At 41.2% G+C, this 20,539-nt stretch overlaps 1 protein-coding gene across 4 annotated transcripts in view; it reads left to right on the top strand.

Annotated features, from left to right (window-relative positions):
* The window catches only part of SNX13 (sorting nexin 13), a 164,941-nt gene that overhangs the window by 101,807 nt on the left and 42,595 nt on the right, over positions 1 to 20,539 (top strand). For all 4 annotated transcript variants that reach the window (XM_039523420.1, XM_039523421.1, XM_039523419.1 and 1 more), the window contains 4 exons: positions 3,897 to 4,001; positions 5,858 to 5,990; positions 9,744 to 9,781; positions 16,074 to 16,143. In XM_039523420.1, coding sequence (XP_039379354.1) covers positions 3,897 to 4,001; positions 5,858 to 5,990; positions 9,744 to 9,781; positions 16,074 to 16,143 — 346 coding nt within the window. The remainder of the gene's footprint in view (positions 1 to 3,896; positions 4,002 to 5,857; positions 5,991 to 9,743; positions 9,782 to 16,073; positions 16,144 to 20,539) is intronic.

The raw sequence follows: 20,539 nt of genomic DNA, 5'->3' as shown, positions 1-20,539 counted from the left end.
TCTATCCAAATCTGTTGAGTAATATTTCTTTATCAGCATATTTTTCTCTTCAGTTATATAATGAGTCTTCACTTGTCTTAAATATGTGCCAGGTTGGTGTTGACCAGAAATTGTTGTCTTTTGAAGCTTAGGGGCAGGTATGGATTGGTAGCTTTAGTCCAGGTTGGATATACACAAAAAATACCTCTGTTATAATTAGAACCCTTCCATGTAGAAATCATTGATTGAATTGACTTGAAGACTGTTACTCTTTCCTTCAGAAGTGAGACACATTTTCTCTATAGGGTATATTTGTATTCTTGTTGACCATGTTGTACAATAATTAAGAAGATTTCAGTTTCCTGTATCCTCCAACTGAGATATTTCACAAACAGCAAATTCACAAAAAAACATGAAAACTAATATGTATTATTTTAATTTAAGTATGTCTTAGTATTACTTTACTTTTTACAAAAACAGTGTGAACGCTTTCAAATGTATATATGTAGAATCATAGACTCATAGGACTGGAAGAGACTTCAAGAGGTCTCTAGTCCAGTCCCCTGCACTCATGGCAGGACTAAGTATTATGTAGACCATCCCTGAAAGGTGTTTGTCCCACCTGCTCTTAAAAAATCTCCAATGAGGGATATTCCACAATCTCTCTAGACAATTTTATTCCAGTGCTTAACCACCCTGACAGTTAGGAAGACCGTATCAAAAACTTTAGTAAAGTCAAGATATGCCACGTCTACCACTTCCACCCATCCACAAGGCTTGTTACCCTGTCAAAGAAAGCGATCAGGCTGGTTTGACACAATTTGTTCTTGACAAATCTGTGCTGACTGTTACTTATCACCTTATTATCTTCTAGGTGTTTGCAAATTGATTTCTTAATTATTTGCTACATTATCTTTCCAGGTACAGAAGTTAGGCTGACTGGTCTGTAATTCCCCGGGTTGTCCTTATTTCCCTTTTTATAGATTGGCACTATATTTGCCCTTTTCCAGTCTTCCGGAATCTCTCCTGTCTTTGACTTTTCAAAGATAGTTGCTAATAGCTCAGATATCTCCTCAGTCAGCTCCTTGAGTATTCTAGGATGCATTTCATCAGGGCCTGGCAACTTGAAGACATCTAACTTGTTTAAGTAATTTGTAACTTTTTTCCCTCTTAGCCACTGATCCTACCTCATTTTCACTGGCATTCACTGAGTTAGATATCCAATCACCACCAACCTTCTTAGTGAAAACTGAAACAAAAATCATTAAGCACTTCTGCCATTTCCACATTTTCTGTTCTTGTTTTTCCCCCATCATTGAGTAATGGGCCTACCCTGTCCTTGGTCTTCCTCTTGTTTCTAATGTATTTGTAGAGTGTTTTCTTGTTACCCTTTATGTCTCTAGCTAGTTTGATCTCGTTTTGTGCCTTGGCCTTTCTAATTTTGTCCTACATACTTGAGTTATTTGTTTATATTCATCCTTTGTAATTTGACCTCGTTTCCACTTTTTGTAGGACTTTTTATTATTATTATTTTTAGGTCATTGAAGATCTCCTAGTTATGCCAGGGTGGTCTCTTGCCATATTGCCTATCTTTCCTACACCGTGGGATAGTTTGCTCTTGTGCCCTTAATAATGTCTTTCTTCAGTTGTTTTTCCTCTTAGACTTGCTTTCCATGGGATCTTACCTACCAACTTCCTGAGTTTGCTAATGTCTGCCTCTTGAAATCCACTGTCTTTATTTTGCTGTTCTCCCTCCTACCATTGGTTTTGATTAATGAACTCTGCCATTTCATGATTGCTTTAGTTTCACCCAAGCTGCCTTTCCCCTTTCAAATTCTCAACCAGTTTCTCCCTATTTGTCAAAATCAAATCTAGAACCGCCTCTCCCCTAGTAGCTTTCTCTAGCTGCTGAAATAAAAATTTGTCTCCAATACATTCCAAGAACTTGTTGGATAATCTTTCCCCTGCTGTGTGATTTTTTTTTTTTCCCCAACAAATGTCTGGGTACTTGAAGTCCCCCATCAACACCAAGTCCTGTGCTTTGGCTGATTTTGCTAGTGTTAAAAAAAAAAAAAAAAAAAAAAAAAAAAGCCTCATTCACCTCTTCTTCCTGGTTAGGTGATCTGTAGTAGACCCCTGCCATGACATCACCCTTGTTTTTGCCCCTTTTATTCTTACCCAGAGATTTCAACAAGTTTGTCTCTTCTTTCTGTCTCAATCTCAGTCCGATTGTGTACATTTTTGATATATAAGGCAACACCTCCTCCCTTTTTTCCCCTTCCTGTCCTTCCTGAGCAAGCTGTACCCTTCTATACCAATATTCCTGTCATGCGTATTCTCCAACATAGTTATGTTTATTTACTAGCATTTAGAGTTCTTCCTGCTTATTCCCCATACTTCTTGCATTAGTATACAGACCTTTTAAGATACTGGATTTGATTTCTCTCCCCCCCTCCCCCGCAGTTCTGTCTTGGCCCCGCCTTATCCCTGCTATTACAGTCCATGCTCCCCCCCAAATTACGACCCTTCTCCCAAGTCTCCATGTTTTTGACTTACCTGTGGGCTTTGGTCACCTGCTCCCTTCAAACCTAGTTTAAAGCCCTCCTCACTAGGTTAGCCAGTCTGTATCTGAATATGCTCTTCCCCTTCCTTGATAGGTGGACCCCATCTCTGCTTAGCAGTCCTTCTTCCTGGAACAGCATTCTGTGGTTAAGGAAGCTGAAGCCCTCCTGGCAACACCTTCCATGCTGCCAGGCATTCAACTCCAGGATGCATCTACCCTTGACCGGAAGGATTGAAGAGAACACCTCTGCACTCTCAACTCTTTCATCCTTAGTCCAGAGCCCTGTAGTCACTTCTGATCTGCAGAGGGTCATATCTCGCAGTGTCATTAGTGTGCACATGGATGAGTAGCATGGGGTTCTAGTCAAAGGGCCGGATGATCCTTGACACTCCCTCTGTCTTGGATATGGGCCCCTGGCAGGCAGCATACCTCCTGGGCTGCTATGTCAGGGCGACAGATGGGTGCCTCCCTCCCCTCAGAAGAGAGTCACCAACCACCACTACCCTACGTTTCCTCCTGGGAATGGTGGCTGCGATCCTCCCAGCCTTGGGGGTACATGGCTTCTCCTCCACCTTTTGGGGGTGATTCCTCATTGCTCGCTGCCATGGCACCATAATGGTTTTCCATCAACGTGGTGGGTGGGTTGGCAATAGGGATGGAGTACTCCCTGATGCCAGAGGTAATCAACTGCCAGTGTCCTCCCTGTGACAGAGCCATATCCTCCTCCCCCATGGTGTGACAGCAGTCCTCTGTAGCTGGATAGCTTCCTCAGCCTTGGATGTCTCCATATGAATACTCTCAAGGAATTGCTCATGGGCATGAATGCTCCTCAGCCTAGCCACCTCCTAATGTAGCTCTCCTGCTTCCTGAGAGATTCCACCAGCATCTTTCACACTGGATGGTCCCTCCCAGCCTGGCTTACTGAGAGTGGGAAATGCAGGCCCCAGTCTCTGCAAATCCACACCAGGATCTGGATAGAGGCATCCATGGTTAAGCTGTCTGTCTGGATACAGGTGCAGGTGGAAGAGACAGGAACAGCACTGGCGTTGGCGATGTAGCCCTTCTTAACCATAGTGATTATATTATGTCTTCCTCCCACAAACCTCCCTCTCAAACTCCTCTTTTTGTGATCCCCTTCATTCATATAACTCTCATTAGCTGAATAGCAGCTGTATGCATGCATCAAAGAGTAACATGCTACAGGGCATTTTTATGTTTGATTTCATTACTTTGTGTGTTTCTTATTTATAGCCCTATTTTGTATTAAGGCTGGGGTTTAATTTTTTCAAATGGTGTGGTGTTGGTTTTTTTTTAAGTTAAACACTACATACATTGATTTAGATCTCTGTGACAGGCATCTCCAAGAGTTAATATTGATGACTCCTTGGTAGCAAAACTGGCAGAAACATTGAACCACGAGGAGCCAACACCTGAAATCTTCGATGACATTCAGAGAAAGGTATAACATATGCACTCTTTATTTAATAGGAATTATTGAGACTCATTACAGCAAGGTGGATTGATTTAAATCAAAATTATTTAAATTGCTGAATTTAATAATTTAAATCAGCAAGCAGGAAACCTTGATTTAAATAGTTGATGTTAATCATGTTTTGTATTTGTATTTTTTAGTTAAGACGAAAACAACAAAAAAGCACCTTGATTCTTATTTGTGGTAACCATTAATACATATGGACTTGCAATTGAATGCAGCCTTTACACTAAATTTGGTGGTACTTGTTACTAACCAGGAAGATATATTATATCTATACTCATTTAAGTAGCTATGTAGCTTGACTTACATTTATTCAGATTCTTAATTTTGGCTTTTTTATTGTTAGAAAATGGTGAATGATTCATTTTTATTAATTTTTTTTCTGTGTGTTTGTCAAAACAGCATTTTAATTTGTTGAATTAAATAAAACTACCTTAAATATGCTGGATACATAAAAGTTGATCAAAAACTGATGTATTAAAGGAAGTATTATCTGTAGCTAGTGAATTGAACTGATTGTTTCTAGTCACCAAGTCCTTCAAGATTTTAAGAACTAGTTAGCTTTCATCCTCATGGACCTAGTTTTTTATTCATAGAATAGAATAAGAAAACAAGCATTCCTGCTTTTTCAAATCCCAATTGGTTTCTTAACTTTGAATGGATTAGTCATTGAACTGAAGTAGTTGAAAAATCTGACATGAAGAAAATATTCTTTCTACCCTTGCAAAAGAAGCTAGTGCTGTCAAAAGCTGGTTTAGCCCTTCATTAAAGGCTGCTTAACTAGTGACTTCCACCTGTTCAGGGGTTTGACTTTCTTTACAATTGAGCAGCAAACATACTGCTTAATATTTATTTTTGTATTTAATTTAAATGATTGTAATAGATTATAATAAATTTAGGCCTTATCAAATTCAGATTTAATTTTGAATAACTTTATTTGATTAAATAAGCCTGTAATTTAATTTAAATAAAAAAATCATTGATTTTTTTTTTATTCCCTCCTGCCCCACGCTCCCACCCTTCTACCGGATTTATTGGCAACAATCAAACTTTTCTTCAATTTTCATTTAAAAAATTAGTCACTCCAAAGTATCTAAGATTCAAATTAGTCATCCTAGGCTGTTTTACAGTTCCAGTACACAGACCTCATAACTGGTTCATTGTTTTAAAAGCAAGTGGGGAAAAAAGATGTACATATGATAGTAATTTTTGGCATTGTTATAATTAGGGTGATATTGATACCTGTGTGTTGAAGCTCCAGTTTAGGAAAGCATCCTTATTGAGGACCACATTTAAACATGTGCTTAAGTCCCACTACTTTTAATAATGTCATCAAGGTAAGGATGGGTTAGTAGATTTTTGTGCCTGAGCTAGGAAATTTTTAGGCAAGTTTTTTTGCCAAGTATGTTGCTTTTGCAATGAATAACTTCCAGAAACGCTGTTAAAATATTAGGGAGCTATTAGAAAAAAGGGAAAATATATATATACAACAAAGGGGGTGACATGTTTTAACCTTTTTACTGGTAAACAAGATTTTATCTGGTTGAGCAGATATTCTCTATATTTTCAAAGGGAAATATTATTAGAACCAGTAATATCACACCTTGTTTTAAAAGTGCATTGTTAACTGCTTCATGTGAACCAAAGCATTTGTATAATACAGCAACAGGATTTAAAGAAACCCCCCCAAAAGGGAGTGCGTGTGAGAGAGATGTTGTGTTCACATAAACAGCTTGTCGTGTAGATTTTAATAAAAATGTGTATTTAGAAACTTATGTTAACTATTAGCTTTGGTAATCTTGGTATTTTAATTCAATAAGGTGTATGAATTGATGCTGCGGGATGAAAGATTTTACCCTTCATTCAAACAAAATGCTCTGTATGTGCGCATGTTAGCTGAACTGGATATGCTGAAGGATCCTAGTTTCAGAGGATCAGATGATGGGGAAGGAGGTAAGGTCATGAACTATTACTTTTCCTTTTTTGCTTTGTGTTTCCACTTAAATATTAAGCAGGCAAGCAATCAGAATTTTCAGTCTGACTTTTCAGTCAAACAGTTCACTGCTCCAGGCCAATGGGAGCTGCTGGAAGCGGTGGCCAGTATGTCCCTCGGCCCGCGCCGCTTCCAGCAGCTCCCATTGGCCTGGAGCAGCGAACCGCGGCCAGTGGGAGCCGCGATCGGACAGACCTGCGGACGAGGCAGGTAAACAAACAGGCCCAGCCCGCCAGGGGCTTTCCCTACACAAGCGGCGTACCAAGTTTGGGAAACACTGTTCTAGATTATACAGATTTAGCCCCATTTTTCTCTTACGATTTATACAAAATGATACAGGATTTGAGGATAACTAAACTTACATCGTGTTTCATCCTTACCAGTATAATGGAGGCTTTTAAAAAAAACAATCTAGATGCTAAAATGTATATACATATAAACAAAGTAGAGAAACAGCTGAAGATGAAAGATGTAATTGTTCTGCCCTCTAGTGGTGGTCTGTAGCAATGTCTGTAGAAGAATAAATTGGAGACCTGTTTGATGTCATCATTTATACTTCTGCCAAAATAGTTTTTCACTATTGTCCAATGTTTGTCCAGTTTTAAATAGCTCAGTTGACGGAGCTTTTCCTACTGTCTTTGAGAAGGTCATGTCAGTGAAACACAACCCAGGGTATTCTGTCAACTTTTCTGTTTCATCCCCAAACTATTTGACATACCCCTTTATATCTACCCATTCTTGTGAGTTAGAGTTTGCATGTTTATTATATCCTTTTTAGTTATTTGACCCAGCTTCACAATTTAGTTCTTACAATTCATATTAGTGACTCTGTTCCATTAATAATTTTGCTTCCTCAGAATTCTCTTCCGTTTGTGGACATCTCTCTGTTACTGAAATGCTCCATGAATGAATGTAGTGGTCTAGGTGTTGTCTTACCAGTGCCATATAAACAAGGAACTATGTTATCTCCAAATTTTGATATTGAATGCAGTTTTGCTAGCATTTTATTCTTTATTTTGATATTTCTCATTATTTTTTATCAATAAAAAATAGTGATAAAATTGATTACCACACCTTAGTTCCATTTATGAGAGAAATTGGACAATACCATGTTTATATTTTTTCTATGGTTCCAGAATAAAATTCTTTATTTTAAAATCTTTGTTTATTTGTAAGCTCTATAATGATAAACAGATGACAGAAATTTCCTTTAACTGATGTCCTGATATTGTTTTGGCATTCATTGAATCACATTCCGTGTTTGGTTTTTGCTGCTAGTTGACTGTTTGTTTGTCCAGATATTTCATAATGAAAGCCAATTCGTGGCTTTCTCATGGTACAAACAAGGTGGCTTTTTTTGTCCTTTTATGATGAGGCAAGAATAACAAAGTAAAGAAGAACTAACATTTCCATGTAGACATGAGTGTGGGACTTCCTTTGTGTGTAAGCTAGCTCCAAATAAAATCCTTTGTTGGTGGGATGTGCACTTAGAAACTTTAAGCAAACATAGTTTTTGCATGAAGTAAATAGCAGGTTAATGCAACTTTCAAACACATGCCGTAACAGCCAATCATCACATAAATCCAAGTGCGTTTGGCTGTTCATGTTCATGATTAAATACCTTGTACTTCTAACATATAACCAACCACAAATGTGCATGCTAAAGGGAGGCTATAGAGAGAGGGTGTGTGTGTGTGTGTGTGTGTGTGGAGAAGGGATGGCAGGTAAGTGAGGAATGGGGGAATTTGGGCTTTATGTATGAAAAGGGGAAGTGGTGCTTTATGTTGGGTGACAGGTAAAGGATGAAAAAGGGAAGAGGAATTGCATTCTGAAGCCAGGTCTACACTACAAACTTACATTGGTATAACTATGTTGCTCAACAGTGTGAAAAATCCACACCCAGGAGCAATGCAATTATACCAACCTAACCTCCAGCATAGACAGTGCTATATCAATGGGAGAAGCTCCCGTCGACATAGCTACTACCTCTCGCAGAGGTGGATTAATTACACTGATGGGAGAAGCTCTCTTATCAGCACAGTGGCATCGTCACTGAAGCACTACAGCAGTTCAGCTGTGCTGCTACATGGAAGTATAGATCTGTCCTGAGCAACTACTGGATATTTGAGTGAAGTTTCTCTCTGCATCTCCATTCCAGACCCCCACTTCAAATCTTGTTTTTTCCCCTGTAAACCCCAGCTTCCCTCTGAACCCCACCCCTGCCAGTACTTCTGTTTGCTGTTGTATGGTGTACCTGGGGAGCTGACGTGAGTTTGTGAGCATATGGGAGGATGGGGGTTGGGAGGAATGGATCAGCAAAATTGGGGACTTAAAGGATAGCCTTATCCCTAAGTTCTCAGCCCCCCAGCCCTGTTTCCTTGCTCTATGCTACCCTTGTAAGAATGGTGGCCTAATGCATAGGAAACTGGACTGGAACATGGGAGACCAAGGTTTGATTCCTGCCTCAACCACAGACTTCCTTTTGAGACCTTGAGCAAGTCACTGAGGGCTTGACTACACAAACAATTAGTGCGTGAGAAGCTGGGGTGTAACTCTACCATAGCCTGCTGCCATTTGATCTACTGCCATTTCAAAACAGAACTTTAGTGTGTGGTAGCAGGGTCCACATGGACAATTAGCATGCAGCAGGCTAATGCAAGGTAGTTTTACACCACAACTTGTTATGCACTAACTGTTTGTAGAGACAAGCCTTTAGTCTTAGTCACCTCTGGTACCCTGATCCTCAGTTTCCCATCTGCAAAATGAGAGGAATACCTTCTTATGTCACTACGCTGTTGTGAGAATAATATCCATTAATGCTGGCAAGGCGCTCTGATACTACAGTAACAAGGACTGTATGAAAACCTAGATAGAAGCACCAGAGAAATAGTCAGTCAGTTTTTCCCTCTGCACCAAATCTTCAGAATTATAAGAGCTACTCCTGGTGCTGCTGTCCAGTGTTTCTCAGAGCCGAGGCAACAGCAGTGAGCATTGCTTCTGTCCCCCCTACCAATAGGTTCCACAAAAGCTTCACATATCTCTCACTCCTCAGCATCTCTGCTGAGCAGAACTGGTAGTAGCCACCAGAATATTGGCTTTTCCTTAAAATCGGATTGGTTATATCAAACAAGGGAATGATTCTTTCTGTGTTTAAATTTTAAAAGGAGCCTGGATTTGATGTATGATAGGAAGGTATATGGAATATTTGGAGATTCTAATGACCGATTCTTCAACTGGAACTGACCAAAAAACGTTTTTTATGCAAGTTAGTAAATATTTGACCAAAGAAAAGCAGCTCTGTTGTCCCAAGCAAAGTTAGTATGTTATGTTTGGAGACTAAGTTCAATAGTTAAGGTAAAATATATAGGGATTTTAGTCAAACTTAAGGTTACTTTCATATTTGCATTTTTAATGCTTGAGCATCTATGATGCCTCCATGTGATACCCTGAACCTAAAATCACAAATTGTTCTGTTGTGTATGAATACTCTGTACTTTTCTAGCTGCAGGTGCACACACATTTTCATTTAGATGTTGTGGTTGGAGTCTTTAGGAGCTTAGACACTTGGAATTGGGTGTGTGCCACAAATTATTTATTTTTCTTTAATGTTGTGTTTCAGCTGAGATAATTTTATTTCTATTGCATGACTCTTAGATGCAGCAACTGTTTTAGAAAATATTTTCTGAATTCTAAATTGATCTTTTTTCCTGCAGAATCTTTTAATGGGTCCCCTACAAGCAGCATAAATTTGGTAAGTGCCTTGGGCTTTTTTCAACATTATAGAAGCCTTATAAAATAGTTTAAAGTATGTAGGCATGAGGGTTTTGATTTTACTGCAGTTGCTTTTCTGAAAACATAAGCCTACCTTCCTGTTGAACTGATTAAGCAAACCTAATACTGTTCATTTATCCACAGAATACAGATTTACTTTTCAGCCTTTTCCCTGTGTTTTAAAACATGAACAATTTATTATTCTATCTCTCATGGAAATGGGACACATTCATCTCTACAATTATTTTAATGTATGTAGAAACATACATTCATTCCTAAATTATTTCCTAAATAGGTATGAGCTTAGGTGAAAATGAAATACTTTTTACATTGATGGAGCACCTTGAAACCATGCAAATCTACAAGGAATATTTTTTTGAAAAATAATACACCTATGAAATTGTAAGGTTGCTAGAGATTATTAGCTTTCAAGATATGGCTTGAACAAATTTAAAAGTTTGTAAATTAAATTCTTAATTGTGATTTACATTAGTTATACAAATAATTGTTCAAAATATATAAATCTCAATCTTGCAGATTTCAGTAGTTTCCTTTTAAAATAAAAGTTTTGAAATAGTTAATCAGAACTGAAGAACCAGTTCAATTATTTGACTCCTCTGTAATTTTTAATAAATACTTGTAGCTATAAAGTTTGTATGTGTTCCCACATATGTGAAGGTAATAGTTATATGATAAACTTGTTTATCATACACTTTTGAGCACCTTACCTGCCCTTTTGCCACTATTTTTTTCCAACAGGACTTATTCTAACATTCGAAATACCTAAGCACATTCCACAGCTTCAATCCACAGCCATTTAAAAAAAGAAAAATCAGCCTGCCCAAGTATGCTCCCTTCTTTTCCTCTCAGTATGTTCCCCTAAATTATACCTGGCTGAGACCCGAGCAAGATTCAACTGTGCTCCTGTGACCGTTTTCTGTACCTAAGTGTGGTGACTTTGAAGCCCATATCTGTTCTCAAGGAAAGAGATGGGAACCTTATACACTGGGGCTCAGCCCTTACTTCAGGTCTGGAAAGGCCTGAAATCTGAATTTGAAGGCATTATTTTCATGCCTAGCAAATGTTCTAGGTTGTTCTTTAGGGGATTCTTTGACTCTCTCTGAGTCTCTACTGTGTGATTCATCATAATCTTAGTTACCTGGCTCTAAAGGCAGAGGGATACAAACACTAGTCCCCACAAGTAACTTGAAAGCTAGTCAGTTTTAACAAATGAATTGAAAGTAGTTTATCATTCTACACATATCTTGGAGTTCCCCTGACAATTTTTGTGGTTTTGCAATCATATTTTCTTTCTTCTCATCTGTTATATAAAACACACAAAAACAGGGGAAACTGACTAATCAACTGTTAAAAGGAAATGGTCTATATATAAAGTGCCATCAAATACATAAAATAAAAACTAGAGAAAAATAGTTCAGCTGAAGTACTCTTACTGTAGCGTGTACAGTGTAGGTTATAAAATTTCACACAACTGATTTCTATATTGATTCTTTTAAAAAAAATAAATCAAACATTTCCTCAATAGTTTTTCTGTGTGGTAGTGGTGGTATTATTTTATTAATATTGGCAAATCCTGAATACTTGAGGGGGTAAGGAATGGTGAATTTATTAGTCTTTATGCTTACCTGCATAACTTAATCATAGCTTCCCCAACCATAATTAGTGTGGCCATTCCAAACTAAAGCAGGTATAAAACCTTGATAGCTACACAATTATGTGTTATCTGCATGTATGTGAATTCGGTATTAAACTTTTAAAATATCATTTACTCTTTGATTACCACATTTCATAATCTTATTGTAAAAATGATTTGCTGACAGTGTGTAAAGGACATGTTAGTGGTGGGATATGCTATTTTAAAAAGGTCTGCATATGTGGAGGAACTTTTTACTTTCTTAGGTTTGTAACATTTAATGTTATTTCTGGTCTGCAATGCTTGTGCAGGTATTTGAATATCAGTGGATTTTTTTTTCTGGCTGAGTTCCATGTATGGAATATATGTCTACTCAAATAATACAGCTCCGTTGTGTCACTTAGTTATGTAACCCTTCTGCCAGGCCGATTCGATAGCAGCAAGGGCTGGGTTCAATACATAGGGGTCCCTTCCCTACAACGTAATGCAAACCAGCTCGAGCCCCCACCCAGTGACCTGGGAAAATCTTACACACACATCCCTGAGCGCCTCAAAGAGGCAATATTTCCCCTCTTGCAAGCACAGAGTCTCGGTGTAGCAGAAAATGTTTAATAACACGAGATGAACAACATAGCATTAAATTGGGAACACACCTCAACTAGGCTGTCTCCTTTTCCCTGGGCTCTTGAGTCCAGCAACCCCCAAATCACCCCAAGACTCCAAAGTCCAATACCTTAAATGTCCCAAGAGTCCAGCAACCCAAAAGTCTCTGTCCCGGGTCAGTGCAGCCCCAGAGTTCAAGAGTCTATCTGCAGGGGTTCCCCCCACCCCCCGCCAGCCTGGGTAGAATGGGGCACCTTACGTGGTCTGGGGCCGACTGCCCTGCCTCTCTGTGGGATTCTGCTTCCGCCTTCCCCACGAACTGCTCCGCTCCGCTCCGCTCTGCCAGCTGCTCTGCTCCACCAGCCGTCCCTGCAAACTGCTCAGCTCCGCTCGCTCCGTGGGCCGCTCCAACCGTCCCACAAACCGCTCTGCTCTGCCAGCTGCTCTGCTCCACCAGCCGTCCTGTGATCCGCTCCAGCCGTCCCTGCAAACTGCTTGGCTCCGCTCGCTCCGTGGGCACTCCAACTGTCCTACAAACTGCTCCGCTCCGCCAGCTGCTCTGCTCCACAATATAGCTTCAGGCTCCCCCACTAGTTAGCACAGCTCTTTAGTGATTTCAGCTCTTAGTGAGTTCAGCTCAGTAACCTGTAACTTAGATTCTTAAGGGAATCAAAAATCAGCTCTGATATTCCACAGTGGAGAGAGGAGGAGGTGCAATTGGTGCTTCTGGCTCACACAAGGAGCCCACTCCCTTGTCTAGCAAGTGCCACTCAATTGATGGTGAGACTCCCTGTCACAAAGCAGTTTCACAGTTCCTCATCCACACAATCAGGGTGACAACACTCCACTCCTCCCACCCCAACAACAAAGAAATTGGGGATCCCACAGCTGCCAAAGCAACCATCCCAGGCTGCCGTGGGCTATGCCAAGCGGGGTGGGTGTGTCTATGCAAACACAATCAGCCCCTGAAATTCTTTTCCACACTTGCCATAATTCATCACCAGATGTCAAGGTAGAGCTCATCCTGACTCTGCTTACAGTTACATAAAGCAGAACAATCTATGAATAGGAAAAAAAGTTACTTCTAAGGTCGCTGACTTGCAATATTTTGTAGCTCATGGCAATACATTAACTGTCTTGGTGACAAAATTTTTTTTGCATTTGGATTGATTTGTGCTTCACTAAATGTAATTTGTATAAAAAGTTTTTATGTAAAACTACTTCTAATTTTAAATGTTCTAATATCTCTAACAAAAAACCCAAATAACCCCACCAACACCCCCACACCTTCTTACCTATTGTGGTAAATAATCATAGAGTAACCATAATGTGTTCGGTTTATTTTCATTAATCAATGCACTTCCCAGCATGGCCAATCTAGTTAAGTGATTGCTACCATTTCCATTATAAAACTATGTTTTTAGCAGTTTATAGCTTGATCATAAGAATGTATTTCAGACTTACTTGGATGCAGTCTCAGCCTAAGAGCTTATTTTTGTAAATCAGTTGTTTTAGATTCTAGATGGTTAGAGCAAAGTATATTTTTGTACCTTATGTTTAAGATAATTTTAAAACACAGTACTGATGTATCTTAACTTTTTGCAGTTGATTTATATTGTAGATGAATCTTACCTGATATATTGAAATACATTCTAATGATTTGAGATGATGTACAGAACCATTGCAGTACATGCACAATAACTGTTTTTCAAATTGTTATACAGATATTATCTAAATGGGTCCATAATACAGAATTTACACTGGTGGTGGTAGTGGTGTTTTTTTCACATCATATCTCTTCCAGAAGTGTATGATCTTGTGTCTATAAAAATTGCACAAATATTAGCTTAATGGGACTGAATCAGGTTTCAAAGTTAGGCATATACAGTTGTGAACATAAACTAAATATCTGTGCACACATAAAGCTGTTCAGAAGTTTAACTGGTTACTAGTTTGTATAAATGAATAATATGCACTAACACATGTACACCTAATGTGCACATTTATTAGTTAGGGATTTGAAAATCTAGAAATAATGTCCAAAGGAGGCAAGGATACCAATACATGTAAATACCTTTAACGTACTGTTTGTCTTCCCTATTTTTAAAAAATACAGTAACATTAAAACTTAAAATGTCTAAATTGACATTCTCTTTTTTTGTGAACACAATTGTCCCCACACGTTTTGCACTTGCAGATAATTTGCAGCCCCAAATGTAGTTCATTAGAAATCTATCCAAGAATAAATAAGTTAACTGGGTAATACTAATATCAAATAGCTGTAAAATAAAAAATCCAAAAAACATGGTATGATGGAGTTCCCTCTCCATTCATGATGCCTCCTGCTGGTCGCTCTGACAATTAGCTCCGTCTTGTGCTGTGCCCTTCTCTCTGTATGTGGCCTCTCACACTCTTGGTACTGCCGCTTCAGGTCCATGGCTTGGTCCTCCAGTCAGGTCACTATTTCCTTCCCCTTCTAGGGAAATCACAATCTTTCCAGACCAACTGTCTGTCTGGTGTCTCCAGCGCCCTGAGTCACTACCCAGTGGCTGGTAAGGGAACCCAGGCCCACCCTCTACATTGGGTTCTAGTCCAGGGACCTGATAACATGCAGCCTAGGCCTGAACTGCCTTTGACCTTGCTGCTGTTTCCCTGGGCTTTTTTCTACCTAACTGTTTCTCCCTTTCTCTGGGTTTGCCAGCTTCTCCACTCCCTCCTCTGAGAGTCTGTGCAGCCTGCCTTCCTGCAGACTCATACACTCTTCCCCCCTTTCCAGAGAGTAACTGCCCTTCCCTAGCTGCCAATCTCTACCCTCTTGCTAGCTACCTGGCTTTCTACAGGCCCTGCCTGTTCCTGCCCAGGTGAGCCCATTCCTCCTCAATTAGCTCCCTGGCTTGCAGCCTAATTAGTAGCTTGGGACCCATCTGGCCCCACCCAACGCATGCAAGGCCATTGTGGGATGTATACCCCAATACACATGGGCACTTTTGGGGGGCACAGATTGGGAACTGGGAGACAAGGCATCAACCCAACTGACAATGTACTCCTACATATGACATAAGGGAAAAAAATCTCTTGCTGAGGAATATTTTGTCTACTTGTGTTCAACTAAAAGGATGTAGTTCTTTCATCCAGTTCATCAACTTTTGTAATATTTTTTAATTATTTTGGTAGAAAAGAGAGTAGTGCAATCATGTGAAGTAACAGTATATAACATTTATTAATTCTTGATACCAATAGCTACTATGTTTATAATATTTTGCATTTGCAAATGCTCTGTAAAAAGAGGATACACTTAGATCAGATATAAGGCTAAGATTTAATGGGTATTTTTAGTAAAGTCATGGACAGGTCACGAGGAATAAACAAAAATTCACTGCCCAATGACCTGTCCCTGGCTTGTATTGTATACCCATGACTAAATCTTGGGTGTTCTGGGGGGCTCCGGGGCATCCGCTGGTGCTGGGTTGAGTGCTCCAGGGCGCCCGATGGTGTTTGTGGGTGGTGGCTCTGGGGTGGAGGCAGTTCGGCTAGCCCTGGGGGGCAGTACAGCTGCCTCTAGAGTCAGGCGCACCAGCAAGCTGGAGAAGTTATGGAGGTCACGGAATCTGTGGCCTCCGTGACAGACTCACAGCCTTAATCAGATGAAAACCTAAATCTGGTGGTGTTTTTTTTCTTTTTTTTTTTTTTTTGCAAGGAATAAGGCTAGTAGATGAAGGTGTGACAAATGTAATGGTGGTGGTCATCAAATAGTTTTTTTTGTTTTGGTTTTTTAAGATAGCGAAGATCTAACAGAAATTAGTAGAAGTGAAACTTCTAAAATAGGGGCTCAACATGAAAACAAATTATAGTTGTCAGATGTTGGAAATATTTACAATTTTAATACTATTTATATTTATAAAACTGTTTCATTCAAAAATGTGAATTAAGAGCTTTAAAATTAAATGAGTAAGTGAATAAGCAAAAATCTCTTTCCTAATAGAGGGATATACCATGATCTTTTTCTTCCCTCCAGTCCTTAGATGACCTTTCAAACGTCTCTTCTGACGAGTCAGCACAACTACATGCATACATTTCAGATACTGGTAAGTGATTTTATTGTAGTGATGGCTTACTTCTCTTTTTTTTTTTCCCCTGTAGTTTTTGAGCTTCTGCTATTTAAAACAATTTTTTTATTTTAATTAATTCTAGTGTTCTAATGTTAGTGAACTAATTATAATCCCCCTTAAATCCTAATCCTTTCTCTTTCCTTTCTGTGTCTTAAACATTTGTTTTCATGTTTGTTGCTGATGAAATCATTGTAATCCAGAGCCTCATCAAATTCATATTGTAATTGTAGATAGTGCACCTAATGTACTAAAATGGGAGACTTAGTTGTGCAGCATATCATACATTTCAAAGTCTCTCTACCACTAATAATTAGATCGTCCATTAATTTTAATTCACTTGACTAATGCACAGTACCTTACTACTCTTGATTTGATTTTAAAATTTAATTTATCCACTTCTAGCAGTTATCTTTTTTCAGTCAAGCAAATCCTGTTCTCAAGTATTCTCTTCTGTACTATAACATCTTCAGCAATCTTGCTGTAAAGATTAAGTGAGCCAGACTTTTACAGCTAGAGAAGGAGCTAAATCTTATGCTGTAGTAAGTGTTAAGAGTGGTTCTCATATCAGCGCTTCAAAAATTAATGAAAGTTTAATTGCTGTTGCAATTAAAATGTAGGTGTTCAATAGGATTGCTCTTTAGTGGTATCAAATGCATCATATCTTCTGTTCATGTTATGCTACAGCGGTAAGATTGTCATTGTTTTTTCATTTGATCTTATTACAATACTAATGTTTGATTTTTGGCCTGGTATCAAGGTGCTATTGGGAAAACTGTTAGTATTTTATTCTTTCTTGATTATTATTTTATTGTAGACAACAGTTCCCTCAGTGCATTTGATGGTTTCACTATATGGATACTAAAACTTTTGCAGTGTGATATCTTTAAAACCAGAGATGAGAAGTGTGTATTTTTGTATGCCTTTTAGACTTTGTTATTGGGTTGGGAGGTTTTTCTGTGTGCCTGTGTAGACTTTAGTGAGACTCCCCTTTTATTATACCAGAACACCAGCTCCACTATAGTTAGAAAAATATCTTTTTCTTTTACATCTTGACTTCTCTAAGTGCTCTAAAATCCTCACAGTTACTCAGATTGCCTTGAGATTTTGTTTTCCTCATGGGGGGAACAGGGATTGGTCAGTGATGCAGTTTGGAGGCCATTTGAAAAGGGAGTCCTGAGGTACAGCCTCCTGAAAAAACAATTTTTCTTAAAGTGGTCATGTTTTAGTGATGATATTTTTGTGCACGGATAGAGATAAACTAGGTCTCCATAGCACCAGCGTCCCAAACACTTGAGTTACTCCAACATAGTGCATGCCACACCTAGCCATTTGGGGAAAATCAAATTACAACATTATTACCCAAAGAGTTTGGTTCTTGGACATGTCATCTATATAAGCGCTTGGTGGCACACCACAAAGATTATGCTGTGCATGCAGAGAGAGCGAAGCTAATTAACTTGTTAATGCCTGAGTCACAGGAACTGAATGCCTCAAAGGGGAATGTTCCAACCATCAAACCAGGCACTGAGAGTTCAAATCCAACCATTGGCAGAAATCTTAAATTGTTAAAGGAGGCATCTGGTTCTATCAAAGTTTTTGTTTTGAGGAAATGTAGTCAAAGTACAGCAGGATATTCAGAAGGTGCTGAAACTGTTTTTGAAACAAAAATAAATTACATGTGCAAATATTGTTGGGAGGGGAAAGTGACGGGGTGGAAGAGTTTTGGGGAATGGGGGGAGGAGTATTTAGAGTGCAGCAAGGAGAGGGGGATTATGGGGAGGGGTTGGGACACTGGGAAGTGAGAATGTGAGGGTTAGTGGCTTGGGGAGAATAGGGATGGGGCACCTGTCATCCTGACATTTCCCTCCTATGTGTGCCAGGATCTGGGGTCAGTATCACTTGAGGTGGTCTGAGCTGTTGAGTGTGTCACAATCTTGGAGGCCCTAGCCCATGTAGAGGGGATCTGACCCCCTCCACACACACACACCTCAGTCTTCCCACATGTGAACCTCAATATGGGGGAACTTAACCTCTTGGGGGTGTCAGCAGTTCTCCTTGATCCACCTCTGTGAGCTGGGGTCTGGATAGTCCTGTCTCTCAGTGGATCTCTGAGCCCCTCTCCTTGCCCCTATGTAAGCAAATATTTTGGGAGGGAAAGGCTGAAGGTGATGCAGATTTAAATATCTGAATTCCAGAAAATGAGCAGTTAAGATGCACATCCACCCTATGTCGGGTGGGGAGGGGCGGACTGGGTGGGCCTGGCACATGGCTGGGGAAGCCTGGCAGAAACAATGGCAGGAGTGTCCCAGCTAGGGTGGGCAGTGGGAGTGAGGGGCCTACCTCAGTGTGCAGCTCAGGCGACATAGTCAAGATAGCTTGTGGTCCTCCAGCAAATTGCTCTCTGTAATGTGTGTACACAGTAGCATAGGGCAGGAGACAGCAAGGAGGAACTTCTTAAATGGTAATAGCTTCTAGAGCAGGGGTGGGCAAAATTTTTGGCCCAAGGGCCACATCTGGTTGGGGAAATTGCATGCAGGGCCATGAATGTAGGGCTAGGGCAGGGGGTTGGGGTGCGGGAGGGAGTGTGGGGTGTGGTAGGGGGTGCGGTGTGCAGGAAGGGGCTCAGGGCAAGGGGTTGGAGCAGAGGAGGGGTGTGGGATGTATGAGGGGCGAGGCAGGGGATTGGGGTGCAGGAGGGGGTTCAGGACAGTGGTGCAGGGAGGGGTGCGGGGTGTGGGAGGGGGCTCAGGGCAGGGGGTTGGGGTGCAGGAGGGGTGCGAGATGCAGCAGGGGGATTGGGTTGGGGTGCAGGAGGCGTGTGGGATGCAGGCAGGGAGCTAAGTGTGGGGTGTGGGACGGGTTTGGCTCAGCGCCACTTACCTGGAGTAGCTTCAGGGTGGCAGTGGTGCGCAATGGGGCCAGGGCATGGCCCTGGTTAATGGGAGCTTCGGGGGAGGTACCCACAAGCAAGGGCAGTGCGTGGAGACCTCTGGCCCCCCCTCCCTCAGGGGTCGCAGGGACGTGGTGTCAGCCACTTCTGGGAGCAGTGAGGGGTCCGCGGCGCCACAGGGGTGGCAATCCCGTGGGCTGGATCCAAAGCCCTGAGGGGCCTGATGCAGCCATTGGGCTGTAGTTTGCCCACCCCTGTTCTAGAGTGCCAACTACTGGTTTAATGAGATGGAAAGGTGAACTGGAATTGAGGATGGGGTGCATGGTGGGGGAGGAGATATAGAAGGAGACAACACATCAGTCTTCTCTCAGTTCCTTAAAGTTATTGCAACTGTCATGTAATAAAACTATCAAGGTTTTGGGACATACATACACTATGGATGAGATTTCTCTCACTGTTCTTGTTAATAATTACACATTGCAAACATTTCAAAGCATAACCATTATCCCTTTTCCACTCAAACAAAAAATACAGGATGGGGGAAGAGTATTGAGGAATTACATAGCAACAGTGTGGACTGGGACTATTACTAGTTTTGTCACTGGCCTGCTGGATGACCTGGGGCAAGTCATTTCACCTCTCTGTGCCTTTGTTTCCCGTCTGTAAAATGGGGATAATGATGTAAAATTCTTTGACATACTCATGAAAATCATTATATTAAATTACTTCTGCGGGAATTCTGTCTCACTGCACGTGCACAGAATTCTTGTCCCCCGTAGATTTCTTTGCTTCCCCGCAGAAAAATGATTTTCTGGTGGGGAAGCAAAGGAAGCCACAAAAGCAGTCATGTACCACTTCTCAATAGCACAGGTGTGTTGTTTCAGGCGTCCAGAGCAGCCAGCAGAGAAGTGAATCACTGGGGGGAAGGGAGGGGATGGGGCGCCCCAACCAGTGGCTCCTGCCCTGTGCCAGGCTCAGCTGCTAGTCCCAGCTGGGCTGGGGAGGACGGGACTTCCTCTTCCCCTCCCCCCTCCCCCCAAGGAGTGACCAGGGCTGAGTCAGACCCATCCCAGAAACCTCTCCAGCTGCAGGAAGCTCCATGCTTTCCTGTTCCCATCACTCTTCCGCTGTCAGGGGAGGGGTCACTATACAGAGCTGCTCCCCCATCCACCCAACTCCTGTGCATGTGGACCCACCTCATGCCCAGATCACCCTGCCAATCCTCACCCCCTGCACCCAGCCCCCCGCCAACCCCCGCATTCAAACTCCCCCCCCCCCAACAAGCCCCACACCACCTGCACCTGGACCACCGTGACTCACTCCCCTGACCCCGCTGAGCCCCAACAAACCAGCATCTAGACACACCCCTGGATACCCCCGTCCTTGCTGAGCCTTCCAAACCCAGACTACCCCTGCTGAGCCCCAGCCACCTTCACCTGGACCCCCTGCAGAGTCCCATTGCCTCTGCACTCAGAACCCATC

This window comes from Mauremys reevesii, linkage group 2 (assembly GCF_016161935.1).
Source record: "Mauremys reevesii isolate NIE-2019 linkage group 2, ASM1616193v1, whole genome shotgun sequence".
NCBI classification, from domain to species: domain Eukaryota; kingdom Metazoa; phylum Chordata; order Testudines; family Geoemydidae; genus Mauremys; species Mauremys reevesii.
Note: the sequence above shows the minus strand (reverse complement) of the source record. Positions and strands in the feature narration are given on the sequence as shown.